The sequence below is a fragment of the Grampus griseus genome, assembly GCF_964374135.1.
Source record: "Grampus griseus genome assembly, chromosome: 11".
Taxonomy (NCBI): domain Eukaryota; kingdom Metazoa; phylum Chordata; class Mammalia; order Artiodactyla; family Delphinidae; genus Grampus; species Grampus griseus.
Genome location: NC_139005.1, coordinates 81627580 through 81644485, shown reverse-complemented (window position 1 = coordinate 81644485; position 16906 = coordinate 81627580). Strand labels below are relative to the sequence as shown.

The 16906-nt window shown below is 39.7% G+C and overlaps 1 protein-coding gene across 1 annotated transcript in view; it reads left to right on the top strand.

The window, feature by feature from the left end:
- The first annotated feature begins 1819 nt into the window (after positions 1–1819).
- Positions 1820–16906, top strand: part of BLTP3B (bridge-like lipid transfer protein family member 3B) — a 105183-nt gene continuing 90096 nt past the window's right edge. The window contains 1 exon segment of the mRNA XM_082666396.1: positions 1820–1979. Coding sequence (XP_082522522.1) covers positions 1936–1979 — 44 coding nt within the window. The 5' untranslated portion in view covers positions 1820–1935.

Here is a 16906-nt window from a genome sequence, read left to right as displayed (position 1 = left end):
TAAAAATCCACAGAGCAAAGTTTCCAATCCAAGTCTGACTTCAGGGCCAGTCCGTTTAACTTTAAACTGACATTCTCACCTTTGAAATAATATCTCCACTGTAAATCCATCTCTGGCTAAACAAGATAGAATCACTCCATCCCTTGTGTTTTCATAGCACTTTGCTTCTATTTTCAATTATGCTAAGGATAATAATAGCATTATTAAGAGCTTGACATATGCTAGGCACTTTGTTCAACACTATATATGCATAATCTCATTTAATCCTCACAAAATTGTGTTAGGTACTATTATCTCCAATAGATGAGGTAACTGAGGCTGAGAGTGAAATAACTTGCCCAAGTTTACACAGCTACAAAATGGTCGAGCAAGGCTTTGAACAAGAGTGTAATGATAGAGCTCAAGGTCCTAGCACTAGGAATTTAGCTTCCCTCTGAGGCTGTTAACTCTTTGATGGCAGGAACAAGTTTTGTTTGTTTAGGCTACCTAGTTACTTGAATAGTGCCTCATTTATAGTACATTATAAATGTTAAGTGAGTAAACAGTCAATCCACATATATCTCCTTTCCCTTGCTTGAAAAGGCTCAGGTGTTGGACTATATGTGTAAACTATCCCCTGGCCATCCCCATAGACACCCACAGCATTTTCTGATACATCTCTCAGAGGTAGTGTTATTCTCCCCCCCCCCCACTTTTAGATGTCACCTCTGTAAACAGAGTGGTCATTTTCGCCTCTGTAAAATGTTGGTTTGGGGCTGGGTGGGGTGAAGGTGCAGAGCTGTAATAGTTCTCCCTGCTATTTCAACAATTTCCCTCCTTTACATAGAATTTTTTTTTTTTTTCGGTACGCGGGCCACTCACTGTTGTGGCCTCTCCCGTTGCGGAGCACAGGCTCCGGACGCGCAGGCTCAGCGGCCATGGCTCACGGGCCCAGCCGCTCCGCGGCATGTGGGATCTTCCTGGACCGGGGCACGAACCCGTGTCCCCTGCATCGGCAGGCGGACTCTCAACCACTGCGCCACCAGGGAAGCCCACATAGAAATTTTTAAGTGAAATTTAAAATCCTTATTTCTTTAGATACAACAACCGAGTGAGTTGGGTAAGGCTGATATTATTAATCTATTGTATAGAAGATTAAACTGAAGCTAAACGTAAGTAAATTATTTTCTCCAGCTTAACACAGCTAGAAAATACTAGAGCCAGGACTTAAATTTAGGCCTTCTAATTCCCAGGTCCTGGGTTCTATTAAGACACATTATCAACTTTTACTTCTCTTAGAATTTCTAGAGGAAACATCAAATTATAGCATTTAGCCGGGGGAAAAGCAGAATATCTAAGCAAAGGATAAGACACTGAGGCAAGAATATGAAAAAAGCTGAGTAGGTAAAGAAAGCAAAGCAATTAGAGCCGTTTGTAGAGCAAATTCTGACAGGGAAATGAAAAAGAGAAGATGTGTATGAAGAACTCAGTGATGGAGACGGGGACATGACTAGAGCGTGGGGACAGAGGTCTAAAACCCAAGAAGCTTCTGGGGTTGGGAGTCAAAGCATCCAACAGTGTCAGGGGCACTAGCGCGCTAGTCCCAGGGAGGGAGGCGGGGCAGCAAGAGCCTGTCCGGAGCCTGCGTTGCCCCGCCCCACCCCGAGCCCGCCCCGCCCCGAGCCCGCCCCGCTCCGGCCCTCCCCCAGATCTCTTAGGTGATGCTGCAGCCAAGATGGCGCCGGCGACGGCCGCGGCTACCTAAGCGGAATGCTCCCGGTCCTTGGCGGCAGCGGTGGCGGATGTGGCCTCGGCAGGGGGCTCAGGTCTGTCCTGGGCGTGAGTGCTCACGCGCCTCTCCTCCGGCCGGGTTAACCCAGACAAAGAGGAGACGGCCACGAAGAGAGGAGGCAGTGAGGAACGGAGAGAGAGCGCGGCGACCCCCGCTTCGGCACCATGGCTGGGCTCATCAAGAAACAGATCCTGAAGCACCTCTCCAGGTCAGTCAGAGCCTCGGGCGTGGGCGCTAGTCCGCTTCCGCCCTAGTTGGTTATCAGAGGCAACCTGCGGCTTCGGGGGCGGCGGGGACTGGCAGCCGAGCGGGAGGCGACCCTCGGGCTCCCCGCTCCAGTCCGGGCAGAGGTCGCTGCCCCGGATCTCCCGTCGCCTGCGGCGCCCAAGACTGGCCTCACGAGTCAGTCCTCTGACGGGTTCGCCCCCGGACGGGTTCGTCCCTGGATGGGTTCGCCCCTGGACGGGTTCTCTCTCCCGGCTGGCTCGCGGAGGAGCGTGTTGGGCTGCCGGGGGAGGCGGCGGACTGGGATCGTTGCCGACACGGCGTCTGGGGGCGTTTGGAGGACCCCTCTTGGGCGGTCCTGCGCGGAGGCTGCAGATGGTTTGTCACCCAGGTGCCCGGTGTCTGCTGGCCTCCATTCGGAGCTGAGTGGTTCCGTTAACCGAGGGCGTCTGGCGCAGTGTGGACTGTTAGGGCTGAGAATTGTTTTCTCACTGAAATGTTAACCTTGTTATTGTTCTGAATTCACTTTACCTCGCCGTTCCCAGTCTAATGCATTAGAGGGTGTGCCTGTTTGCACAGTTAGGATTTGTTTTAGGTAAATAATCACAGTTACCAGCTTTGGCGAGTTCTTTCTGGAGTCGTTTTAGCCCCACATCATTCGTACAAAGCAGTTTTTTTTTGTTTGTTTTTTGCTTTATTTTAATCTAAGACCCATAAATTCAGGGAGCCAACATCTGTGGTAATAAACCCGAGACTTGTCATTCTTTCCATTTCGTAACGTGGTTTTAGTCGGAATCATGACTCAGTAAAGCTGGCAGTTTGTTACTGCCCCTGACTTCTCCATATTTGTCTCAAGACACAGGCTAAATGTAGGATCTTGTTTGCAAGTTGTTAACAGCGAATTCAAACTGCTTAGTTATGACCCTTTTCTCTGTTATTTGTCTGTAAATTAATGATTAATTTTAACTGATTTTAGGAAAACACTTGGGTGTGATGATATACTTTCGTAATACAAACAATTCTTGATTTTCCAAATCGTTGTATACCACAGGTTATATATTAGGGAACAAAATAATTATTTCTGTGATTCAGCAAATATTTTTCTCACTTATAACATTGAATAAGATATATTTTTTTAAAGTAACAAATTATAGCAGCATTTATGAATCTACATTTCTTAACATTATCACTAATTGGAAAGTTTCTTTTAAAATTGTCCATATAGTCCAATAATGAATTATCTCACTTTGGAAGATTTTATCTTTATTATTATTTTTTATGATTTAAGTAAGATCTGACTTATCAGATGTCCTCCAGCCTTTCTCATACTCAGTTCCTACAAGAAAATTCAGACCTATAGAAAATGATTTGAATTTCTATTTTCTCACTCTCCCTAGGATGATAGTACTTAGCTAGTTCCATTCTAGATGCGTAGGAGAAAAGTTTGTTCTGTCAGTGAGTGCCTTAGGGCATTAGAGTTTAATTCTCTTGTAGAACTCCAGTTTGGAAGGACTCTTAAAAATTAGTTGTAAAGGTAATGGCTAACTTCACAAAATAGACACATTCAGAATTGAGCCTTGAGGATTACTTTTTTGTTTGTTTGTTTTTTTTATTTTTTAAACATCTTTATTGGAATATAATTGCTTTACAATGGTGTGTTGGTTTCTGCTGTATAACAAAGTGAATTAGCTATACGTATACGTATATCCCCATATCCCCTCCCTCTTGCGTCTCCCTCCCACCCTCCCTATCCCACCCCTCTAGGTGGTTACAAAGCACCGAGCTGATCTTCCTGTACTATGCAGCTGCTTCCCACTAGCTATCTCTTCTACATCTGGTAGTGTATATATGTCAGTGCTACTCTCGAGGATTACTTTTTAATCTGTATGATTTTCAATAGCTGTGTTGTAAATAACAATGATTTTTTTGAGATGAGTTTTTGAAGCACTTGAGTTTTCAGTTATTTCACATTTCAAAACTTCCTTAAGTCAGATGAACTGAAGAGCATCAAATTCATATTCTTGGTTAAAATATTAATCTTACTGCTGTTGCTGTCATTTGTCATCTCCTAAGAAAAATACAATTATTTATAAACATAAAGGATGACAGTAGAAGAAACAAGGTGGATGTTGTGATAAATTATAGTTACTCAAATAGGAATGAACTTTTGAAATTACCTGGGTCAAGCTTAATTTTACAGGTTATTCAGTAATGAAGATGTCACTATACTGATCTAATCATCTGGAACACAGTTTGATAGGAAATACTTAGAACATACTACCTTCCAATACCTTTCTTATGGCCAGTGAATGGAACTCATGGCACCTTCTTAACGGAGGCCTTACCTGACCATACTCTTCTCTGTAGCGCTCATTCTCATCAGTCATAATATATACTTATTTATTTGCAGTTCGTTTGTCTTCTCCACTGTATGTAAATTCCATGAGGATAGGGATTTTTGTTGTTGTTGTTTGTTTTTCGGAGTCTAGAATAATGTAGGCACTCAACGACTATTTTTTGAATGAATGCATGAATGACAACAATGAACTGACTCTCCCTCACATTGCTGTTTTTTTTAACTAAGGCAAGACTATAAGCCACCAATATTATTGCAGATATTGGGCATGACCTATTTTCCTGTGGTTTTAGGGAATAATGGGCAATTGAATCATTGAATAAATGTGGTGCCGGTGTCCTGGAAAGGAAGGACTAGGAAAATGACCCTTTATATAAGGGGTTTTCCAGTAAGGAAGACTATCTAGGAAGCAACAGGAGAAAGAGAGTGCCAACTCTGAGCCTTGAGATTGAAGTATGGTGAAATTGTAAGGTTAAAACCAGGTTTAGTTAGATACAGGGGCTTAAGAAACTGGTGTATTGGAAAAGTATGAAAGGGGAATTATTCTTAAGAGATTAACAAATGCTTTAAGCAAACGCTGAACTATTTGAGAAGTGTAAATCTATATACTTGTTCCCTGCCTAATTGTTTAGTTTGTATTCCAAGCATCTCTTTCATTGTTAATGAAAACAGTACTGAAGAGGGAGAGTTAGTGTGTGTGTGTGTGTGTTGGATATGGGGGTTGGAGTAGTTGCGTTTTAAGAGAAGTGAAACAGGAAAAGCCTTTGAAGGAGAATTTACCCTGATCTTTCATACCATCATCAGCATAAAATATGTTTTGGAGGCTTCTCTAGGAGAGTATTTTTTTCAGAAGGAAATGGAAACTTCTAAAGAAAAGTTAGAACAAGTGTAAGAAAAGAAATAAGAGCAGGAGCTACCTTTCAGCTCAAGGCCTCATTACCTGTTACTGTGGTATGTGTACATGCGTGCTCCAGCAGAGGCAGAGGGGGGGAATAGAAGCTTGAAGATGGGGTACATTTAAGCCAGGACCTGAAAAGGGGTGGGGAAGATTTAGATACAAATGCTCCCCACTATTCCTTTGGCTCAAGGCATATTATGCTGGGCACAAGGTTTACTGGGGGTTTGGCAGGACAGACATACACCACACCTGGGTACAGTCTTTGTATAGTTTTAAGTAGTAGTTATCAAATATGGGTGTTTTTACCCCTCAGGGGACATTTGGCAATGTCTGGAGACATTTCTGATTCTCACAACTTGGCAGGGGTGGGGGTGGGGCGGTGACTAGTGGGTAGAGGCCAGGGACGCTGCTAAACATCCTACAGTACACAGCCCAGTCCCCCACAGAAAGAATTATTTGGCCTATGTGTCAATAGTTTTGAGGTTGAGAAACTGGTTTAAAGTATACACATGTATGTCAGATTATTAAACTAGGATACTATGCCAGTTAAGATTATATTGTCTTCAGACAACAAAAACCTGTTCTGTTTAACTTAGGCTGAAAAAGGAAATGTAACAGAAAGCTCTTGGGGTGGGTTACAGAATCTGGAACTAGAAAACTCCTAGGGCCTAATTGGAAGCGTGCTTGAACCTCAGCACTACTGACATTTGGACAAGACAATTCTTTGTTGTAAAGGGCTGCTCTGTGCATTGTAGGATGTTTAGCAGCATCTCTGGTCTCTACCCACTAGATGCCAATAGCACTCCCACAGTCTTGACAATGAAAAAATGTCTCCAGACGTTGCCAAATGTCCCCTGGAAGGCAAAATTGCTCCTGGTTGAGAACCACTGCTTTAGGGTGCTGTCCCATCTCTCATAACTCCCAATCTGATCTCCTGTCAAGTTTCAGATTCCTGGGAGAGAAAATGTTTGGCCCAGTTCTGTTTATCTATGGATCAATTAACAATGGCAAAGGGTTATAGAGCAAAAATATGGTCATGGGGAGAACTATTTTGAGTCAGGCTTTGCTGCTCCATTTGGTGTCTTTAATAGGCACTGAACTTAATTAGATTTCAGAGGGCCTCATTTGCTATGTTAAGGAAATTGAAATTGAACTTCATCCCAGGAGGTGACTGCTAATAAAGAGTTCCTGACAAAAGAGGGACATGATCACTAAAGGTGCATGGTTATCAGTTTGGTTTGGAGTCCAGGGTTCAGGAGCAGTTGTCTGGGGTGGAAACATAGAGTCTCTAGAGGGGCTCTGATTAACTTAAGTAGAAAAGTAATGTAGAAGGATATCAGTGTACCACAGAGGTTATGGGAAGGTTAGAGAAACAGACTTGGGAAGGGCTTGGATACAGGTCAGCTCCAAGGATCTAGGTAAGAGAAACTACTTGACAGTCTCAACAAGACATGCTCCCTAAATAAAGGGGAAGGAACAAGTAGAAAGGGAGGGTGGCCTGAGAAGATTGTTAAATATTTGGAATATTTGTTAAGGAGATTAGGAAGGGTTGAGGGCTTGCATGATCTTGTGACTGAATGGCAAAGTGAAGTGAGTTTCCAGTGCTTCACAGTGTATTGATTGGGATGGCTTAGGCTGTATAAGGCTAGAAGGGGGGTGGGGCAGCCGATGATAGCCTGGGGAGAAAAGGAAAAAACCCTCAAAAGATTGGAAATTTTATCTACTAGAAGAGCAGTTGAGAAGAACAAATGAGAAAACTGGAAGGATTAGATGTTTTGTCTGAAAGTGTCATATATGTTAAAGTTTAAGATGTTAGGACGCGAGTTCGTGCTCCGGTCCGGGAAGATCCCACGTGCCGCGAAGCGGCTAGGCCCGTGAGCCATGGCCGCTGAGCCTGCGCTTCCGGAGACTGCGCTCCGCAGCGGGAGAGGCCAGAACAGTGAGAGGCCCAGGTAATGCAAAAAAAAAAAAAAAAAAAAAAAGATTTTAGAGTAAGCCTAGTTTAGGGCAAGGTATCAGAAAAGGCCATGGAAGTGCATTGCTGAAGAGAAGTTAAGGTGCATGTAATTGGAGATGAATACCACTGGGTCCATAATTCTTCTTGTATCAGACATTCTTAAAAAGAAATACAACATAGATTATTTAGACTGTTGGAAATTACCTTCTCAGGACTTCCCTGGTGGCGCAGTGGTTAAGAATCCGCCTGCCAATGCAGGGCACACGGGTCCGATCCCGGTCCGGCAACTAAGCCCGTGCGCCACAACTACTGAGATGGTGCCCTAGAGCCGGTGAGCCACAGCTACTGAGCCCACGTGCTGCAAGTACTGAAGCCCACGCGCCTAGAGCCCGTGCTCCTCAACAAGAGAAGCTACCGCAATGAGAAGCCTGCACACCGCAATGAAGAGTAGCCCCCACTCGCCGCAACTAGAGAAAGCCCGTGCGCAGCAACGAAGACCCACTGCAGCCAAAAATAAATAAATAAATAAATAAATAAATAAATAAATAAATAAAATAAATATTTTTAAAATAAAAAGCTTTAAAAAAAGAAATTATTTTCTCAAATTATAATTTCATATAATTATTGACAGGCAAATTATTTACATTTTTCACTTTAAAGTTCAATAAATAATTTTTGAGAGTTTATATGTACCAGGTTATTGAGAACTGGGCATTAGAGATACATGATCTCAACTCTTGGAAAATTTCAGTGATTCCTATTCTGGCATAAGAAGCATGAATAGGATCACTAAATGTAACCTATTTCTAGAACTGTACTGCCATATCAAATTTGTGAGATTTGGTTTACTTGGATGAGGCAACTGGGAGAAGAGTGAGTTAAATATTACCTTTTAGGATTATAAATAAATTTACTTTTATAATTTTGGGGATTTTTTGAAGTAATGTTTGGTTACTTAAATTGTATTGTTTTAAAAATAATCTCCAATAATGCTGATTTACTACAATAATGCTATATATACTAGTTGTTTATTTAGCAAATGTTTACTGAGTGCTACTTTGTACCAGGTACTGGTCCATAGTGCTGGGCAAAAATCCCTGCCCTCGATGGAGTTTACATTTTAATCAGAGAAGGCTGAGAGTAATTAAATGAATAAGTGAAGTACATTATATCAATTTGTGGTAAGTGCTGTTGAAAAAAATAACACAGAAAGGGGATAGGAAGTGCAAGGAGGCGGGGACAGAGTTTGCAATTTTAAATCTAGTGATGGAGAAGGCTTAATTGAGAAGATGTTATTTGAGAAGAGACCTGAAAGTGGGGGTGGGAACAAATGCAAAGATCCAGAAGTGAAAACTTACTTGTCATTTTTTGGCAAATATATCGAGGCCGCCGATATAGGTGAAGTGAGGTGAGGAGTGAGGTGAGTGGAGGAAGATGAGATCAAAGAGAAAACAAGGGCCAGATCTTGTGGGACCTTGTAGTGACTTTGGCTTTTACCCTGAGTGAGATTGGAAGCCACTGGAAGGCTTTGAGCCATTGATCACTGCAGCCAAGTGGGAAATAAATAATAGGAGGGCAAGGGCAGAAGAAGAGCCCAATGAAAAGTGATAACTATCCCGATGAGAAAAATATTGGCTTGGAGCTATGTGGATGCAGTAGAGTTGTTGGGATACATAGGTTCTAGATGTGTTTTGAAGGCAGAGCCTCAGGATTTGCTGATAAGATGTGCATTGAGAAAGAGAACAGTTATGGATGACTTTGACATAAGCAACTGACAAGATGGAGTTGCTGTTAATTAAGCTGGAGAAGATATGGAGGAGGAGCAGGCTTTTGGAAGAAGATCGGGAGTTTGGCTCTGGATACATTAATTTGGATGCCTATTAAGTATCTTACTGGAGATCCCTTTTATTTGTAAGCTAATTTAAACTGCATCTCTTATAGTCGGGCAACAACAATGTCAGTGTTTTTTGTGTGTGGTTATCCTTTGGCTTATGCAATGGATAATTACAGAAAAGTGAATTGTGAGTTGAATTTTAGGGGGTGGATTTTTCCTTTTTTCTATTACGTACACTATGTAGAAGCATCTGAAATTGAGCAAGGTGCCCATTTCTTTCACATTAATTTACAACTATAACCAAGATATTGGTTCTTGGAAAAGTTACTTTTAGGAGATTGATTTGAAAACTTCAGGTGAAATGGAGATTGGATGCTTGGTCCATTGGATGTTGTAATATTATAATCCTATCAGAAGGTATTTGTTCCTGTCTCCTAGAAGGAGGTTATTAAAACATTGAGGTTTTTGACTTTCCCAAGGTTTAACAGGTAGTGTTGAGTGGTTAAGTCACTGATCCAGCACCCTTATAATTTGATTATTCTATACTACCTGTACAGGCTGTTGTTCCCACCTAACAGTTTGCTTTTCTTTTAGTTTTTGGCATTTCCCTTATTACTCTTTTATGGTGTTTTATCATCCTCCTGCAATATCCCTTAGGAGATTCTTTTATTACTTGGGAATACTTTGACTTTGCAGTCCTTTGAAGCTTGGGAAACATAGTCTTTTGACTCAGCAATTCTTTAAAGTTGGGGAAGGACAATTTCTCCATTTATTTCTTTTTACTTGCATAATTTTTTTGCAATATCACTTTTTTGCAATATTGCACTTTGCCTTAATACTGCAGTTTCCAGTCTAAACGTTTCCTTAGTAAGTTGATCTCTTATCAGTTTATATGTTTTAAAGTCTGCATATTATGTTACTTAGGATGAGTAATTTAATATTTATTAAATATTGGTATTTACAAGTTGGTATTAGCTCACATTGAACATAAGTTACAAGTGAAAGGCTTTATGACTGTTTCCACAAGTGAAATATAAGTAATTATCATATCAAGACCAAGTTATTAAAACAAAATTAAGAGCTGAGCAAATTTGACTCAGGATATGGTAATTTATTGTTTGTTTGGGTTTTTTTTTCAGGCATTAGACTTACTATTGATCTGTCTCATAATTCACTGACTTATTTCGAGACTTCTCCCAGCCAAAGAGAATGTTGTGTGTAAATTTTGAATCTCTATATTAGTCTATCCTTTAAGACTTCATTTTAGCTATATGTATAATGTACTCTCTTTCTACCCAAAAATACCGTTAAGAGAGGAATCTCTGGCTCCTTTTTGCCACTGCTATCATAGCATCGTGTGGTTTTCCTCTACTGTTGTCTATTTATTAAAACAAAAGCTTCATGTTTATTAGTTCCATAGACTCATCTCTTTAAGGGTAGAATAACCCTGATAGGCTTTGAATTCTGAGTGCAGTAACTATGCTTATGTTATTCACCATTGTATCTTTAGCATCTGCCACAGTACTGTGGTACATAGTAGTTGTTCAGAAACATGAAAAGTTGATTTATATCCAAAAAGTTTAAATTAAAACTTTTTTTTAATACTTTAGTTCTCCAATTTACTTTTGAGTATATAGATGTAGTTTATTGCTGGATCTCTTGGTTTTGTGGGTTATTTTTCATAGGTAACTTTACTCTTTAGTATTCTCTATGAAATGAAATGAGGATTATAGTTTTAACTGGGCCTTACGGCAGTTAAAATTTTGACAATTTGTATTTATAGGTTGCTTGTCTTTTAGAGTGCTTGTGCTAATTGGTTTCATTTAATGTTGAATTGTACAGTTCAGTCTTTGTATAACTTTTGTACAATATAGCTATCTCATTTTTGTTAAATATTATTTTTAATATAAAAATTTTAAAATACTGATTTAATAGAGTAGTAGTGCTACCAGTGGTAGAGAGAATGAAGAAAATCATAAATGATTAATTTATCTTAGAATTTAAGCAGCATTTGCCTTTAGTTAATCCAGTGTGAAATACAACTGTATTTTCTTTAAAGTGCATCAGAGCTAAATATTTTTATCATATCATTCCTTTCCTCTTCCTTCCCTTAAACTTGCTCCCTTCTGTGTCCCCTGTGTACCCATTCCCTGCAGCGATCCCTGCTGGCTGTGGTGGAGATTGGTGTGCTGTGAATTTCATAATCACCCAAATGAGTACCAGAGGAGTCTAAGAAACCCTGGCAACTGACTACTTGCTTTCACCACGAGTAGGGACCTTTTGTCTGAATTTCCTGCCCTCAGGTAATTCTTCTATTCCCCATTTTTTTTTCTTTCTGTAGATGCAAGCACTTACTATGCCCCACATAAAGATACTTTGAGAATATTTTCTGATTCTTCTTCTTTTTGTCAGGCACCGACTTCATGTTTGTTTGGTTTTTTTTTCTTTTTTTTCTTTTTTACCATGTAGCTACAGGCTCATGCAATTCTCTTAGAATGTCTTCTAGTATATAAGGTTTGGCAATGCACTTAAAGCTATAACCAGTTCTTTCTGATGTTGCATGAGTGAGTTTTAAAACTTATAGTCAGCTATTTGAAAATAGTAATTAGCATTATCTACTCTTTAATGGGTTAGGCATCATAGTCTAATTTAATTAATGAAGTATGAAGGCTCTTTTGATAATGAGGATGTTTTGATCAATTCACTGAAGGACTTAAAGAGTTTATTTTGTGTACTTAATGTTAAGTATAATATTTTTAAAATTAATTAATTAATTAATTTTTGGCTGTGTTGGGTCTTCATTGCTGCACACGGGCTTTCTCTAGTTGCGGCGAGTGGGGGCTACTCTTCGTTGTGGTGCCCTGGCTTCTTTTTGCGGTGGCTTCTCTTGTTGCCAAGCACAGCTCTAGGCGCTCAGGCTTCAGTAGTTGTGGCATGCGGGCTCAGTAGTTGTGGCTCGGGGGCTCTAGAGGGCAAGCTCAGTAGTTGTGGCGCACGGGCTTAGTTGCTCCCTGGCATGTGGGATCTTCCCGGACCAGGGCTCGAACCCGTTTCCCCTGCATTGGCAGACGGATTCTTAACCACTGCGCCACCAGGGAAGCCCTATGCGCTCTCTTTTTTTTCTATTATTACATTTTTTATTGAAAAAAAATTCACGTAACATAAAATTCACCATTTAACCATTTTAAGGTGTTTCTTTAGTAAATTCATGATGTGATGCAACCTTCATTCCTAATTCTAAACCAGCACTGACTTTTCAGGTTATTGCTCCTGAACGGGTGTGGTGCTCCTGACACCTAGTGGGCAGGGGCCAGAAATGCTGCTAAAGTTCCAGAAGAGAGAATTAATTTTCTGTCTCCTAAGTGTTGAGGCTGAGAGACCCCGCTCTACACCATTAGAGCACCACATCAAATCCAAGGAAATAAACAGTCAGTCGTGTCATCCCTACTGGTCTCAAGAATGTCTTTATAGCATTTTTATTTCAGTTCAGGAGGCAAGGTTCACATGTTTGGTTGTTAGGTCTTTTTAGTGTCTTTTAATATAGAGGAGTATTCTCTGCCCCACACTCAGACTTTCTGTCTGATTACTTTTTGTAAGCGTTCAGGCCAGTTTTGGCACTGCATTCTCTTTCCATATTTTATTATTACCTTTATTTATTGAAGTGTAGTTGATTTACAGGGTTGTTCCAATCTCTGCTGTACAGCAGAATGACTGTTTTACACATATAGACATTCCTTTTTTTAATTTTTAAATTTAATTTTATTTATTTTTTGTACATCAGGTTCTTATTAGTTATCTATTTTACACACATCAGTGTATACATGTCAATCCCAATCTCCCAATTCATCTCAACCCCCCCACCCGCCACCCCGCCTCTTTCCCCCCTTGGTGTCCATACGTTTGTTCTCTACATCTGTGTCTCAATTTCTGCCCTGCAAACCGGTTCATCTGTACCATTTTTCTAGATTCCACATATATGCGTTAATATACGATATTTGTTTTCCCCTTTCTGACTTACTTCACATTGTATGACAGTCTCTGAATCCATCCACTTCTCTACAAATGACCCAATTTCATTCCTTTTTATGGCTGAGTAATATTCCATTACATATTCCATATGTACCATATCTTCTTTATCCATTTGCCTGTCATTGGGCATTTAGGTTGCTTCCATGACCTGGCTATTGTAAATAGAGCTGCAATGAACATTGTGGTACATGACTCTTTTAAATTATGGTTTTCTCAGGGTATATGCCCAGTAGTGGGATTGCTGGGTGGTATGGTAGTTCTATTTTTAGTTTTCTAAGGAACCTCCATACTGTTCTCCATAGTGGCTATATCAATTTACATTCCCACCAACAGTGCAAGAGGGTTCCCTTTTCTCCACACCCTCTCCAGCATTTATTGTTTGTAGATTTTCTGATGATGCCCATTCTAACTGGTGTGAGGTGATACCTCATTGTAGTTTTGATTTGCATTTCTCTAATGATTAGTGATGTTGAGCATCCTTTCATGTGTTTGTTGGCAATCTGTATATCTTCTTTGGAGAAATGTCTATTTAGGTCTTCTGCCCATTTTTGGATTGGGTTATTTGTTTTTTTAATATTGAGTTGCATGAGCTCTTTATATATTTTGGAGATTAATCCTTTGTCAGTTGCCTCGTTAGCAAATATTTTCTCCCATTCTGAGGGTTGTCTTTTGTCTTGTTTGTAGTTTCCTTTGCTTTGCAAAAGCTTTTAAGTTTCATTAGGACCCATTTGTTTATTTTTGTTTTTATTTCCATTACTCTAGGAGGTAGATAAAAACAAATCTTGCTGTGTTTTATGTCAAAGAGTGTTCTTCCTATGTTTTCCACTAAGAGTTTTATAGTGTCCGGTCTTACATTTAGGTCTCTAATCCATTTTGAGTTTATTTTTGAGTATGGTGTTAGGGAGTGTTCTAATTTCATTCTTTTACATGTAGCTGTCCAGTTTTCCCAGCACCACTTATTGAAGAGGCTGTCTTTTCTCCATTGTATACCCTTGCGTCCTTTGTCATAGATTAGTTGACCATAGGTGCGTGGGTTTATCTCTTTCTGTCCTGTTCCATTGTTCTATATTTCTGTTTTTGTGCCAGTACCATACTGTCTTGATTACTGTAGCTTGTAGTATAGTCTGAAGTCCAGGAGCCTGACTCCTCGAGCTCCATTTTACTTTCTCAAGATTGCTTTGGCTATTCAGGGTCTTTTGTGTTTCCATACAAATTGTGACTTTTTTGTTCTAGTTCTGTGAAAAATGTCATTGGTAGTTTCTTAGGGCTTGCATTGAATCTATACATTGCTTTGGGTAGTATAGTCATTTTCACAATATTAATTCTTCCAATCCAAGAACATGGTATATCTCTCCATCTGGTGGTATCATCTTTAATTTCTTTCATCAGTGTCTTATAGTTGTCTGCATACAGGTCTTTTGTCTCCCTACGAAGGTTTATTCCTAGGTATTTTATTCTTTTTGTTGCAATGGTAAATGGGAGTGTTTCCTTAATTTCTCTTTCAGATTTTTCATCATTAGTGTATAGGAATGCAAGAGATTTCTGTGCATTAATTTTGTATCCTGCTACTTTACCAAATTCATTGATTAGCTCTAGTAGTTTTCTGGTGGCATCTTTAGGATTCTCTATGTATAGTATTATGTCATCTGCAAACAGTGACAGTTTTACTTCTTCTTTTCCAATTTGTATTTCTTTTGTTTCTTTTTCTTCTCTGATTGCTGTGGCTAGGACTTCCAAAACTATGTTGAATAATAGTGGTGAGAGTGGACATCCTTGTCTTGTTCTTGATCTTAGAGGAAATGTTTTCAGTTTTTCACCATTGAGAATGATGTTGGCTGTGGGTTTATTGTATACGGCCTTTATTATGTTGAGGTAGTTTCCCTCTATGCCCACTTTCTGGAGAGTTTTTATCATAAATGGGTGTTGAATTTTGTCAAAAGCTTTTTCAGCGTCTATTGAGATGATCATATGGTTTTTCTTCTTCAATTTGTTAATATGGTGTATCACATTGATTGATTTGCGTATATTGAAGAATCCTTGCATCGCTGGGATAAATCTCACTTGATCATGGTGTATCTTCCTTTTTTTGTGTGTGTGTGTGTGTTACGCGGGCCTCTCACTGTTGTGGCCTCTCCCGTTGCGGAGCACAGCCTCCAGACGCGCAGGTTCAGCGGCCATGGCTCACGGGCCCAGCCGCTCTGTGGCATGTGGGATCTTCCTGGACCGGGGCACGAGCCCGCCTCCCCTGCATCGGCAGGCAAACTTTCAACCCTTGCGCCACCAGGGAAGCCCGGTGTATGTTCCTTTTAATGTGTTGTTGGATTCTGTTTGCTAGTATTTTGTTGATGATTTTTACATCTATATTCATCAGTGATATTGGTCTGTAATTTTCTCTTTTGGTAATATCTTTGTCTGGTTTTGGTTTCAGGGTGATGGTGGCCTCATAGAATGAGTTTCGGAGTGTTCCTTACTCTGCAATTTTTTTGGAAGAGTTTGAGAGGGATGGGTGTTAACTCTTCTCTAAATGTTTGTTAGAATTCACCTGTGAAGCCATCTGGTCCTGACGTTTGTTTGTTGGAAGATTTTTAATCACAGTTCCAAATTCATTACTTGTGATTGGTCTGTTCATATTTTCTATTTCTTCCTGGTTCAGTCTTTGAAGGTTATACCTTTCTAAGAATTTGTCCATTTCTTCCAGGTTGTCCATTTTATTGGCATAGAGTTGCTTGTAGTAGTCTCTTAGGATGCTTTGTATTTCTGCAGTGTCCGTTGTAACTTCTCCTTTTTCATTTCTAATTTTATTGATTTAAGTCCTCTCCCTCTTTTTCTTGATGAGTCTGGCTAATGGCTTATCAATTTTGTTTATCTTCTCAAAGAACCAGGTTTTAGTTTTATTGATCTTTGCTACTGTTTTCTTTGTTTCTATTTCATTTGTTTCTGCTCTGATCTTTATGATTTCTTTCCTTTTACTAACTTTGGGTTTTGTTTGTTCTTCTTTCTCTAGTTCCTGTAGGGATAAGGTTAGATTGTTTATTTGAGATTTTTCTTGTTTCTTGAGGTAGGCTTGTATAGCTATAAACTTCCCTCTTAGAACTGCTTTCACTGCATCACATAGGTTTTGGATTGTCATGTTTTCACTGTAATTTGTCTCTAGGTATTTTTTGATTTCCTCTTTGATTTTTTCAGTGATCTCTTGGTTTTTTAGTAACGTATTCTTTAGCCTCCATGTGTTTGTGTTTTTTACGTTTTTTTCCCTGTAATTCATTTCTAATCTCATAGCGTTGTGATGGAAAAGATGCTTGATATGATTTCAATTTTCTTAAATTTACCAAGGCTTGATATGTGACCCAAGATGTGATCTGTCCTGGGGCATGTTCTGTGTGCACTTGAGAAGAATGTGTAATCTGTTTTGGGATGGAATGTCTTATAAATATCAATCAATTAAATCTATCTGGTGTATTGTGTCATTGAAAGCTTGTGTTTCCTTATTAATTTTCATTTTGGATGATCTGTCCATTGGTATAAGTGAGGTGTTAAAGTCCCCCAGTATTATTGTGTTACTGTCGATTCCCTCTTTTATAATTATTAGCAGTTGCCTTATGTTTTTAGGTGCTCCTATGTTGGGTGCATACATATTTATAATTGTTATATCTTCTTCTTGGATTGATCCCTTGATCATTATGTAGTGTCCTCCTTGTCTCTTGTAACACTCTTTATTTTAAAGTCTATTTTATCTAATATGAATATTGCTACTCCAGCTTTCTTTTGATTTCCAATTGCATGGAATATCTTTTTCCATTGCCTCACTTTCAGTCTGTATGTGTCCCTAGGTCTGA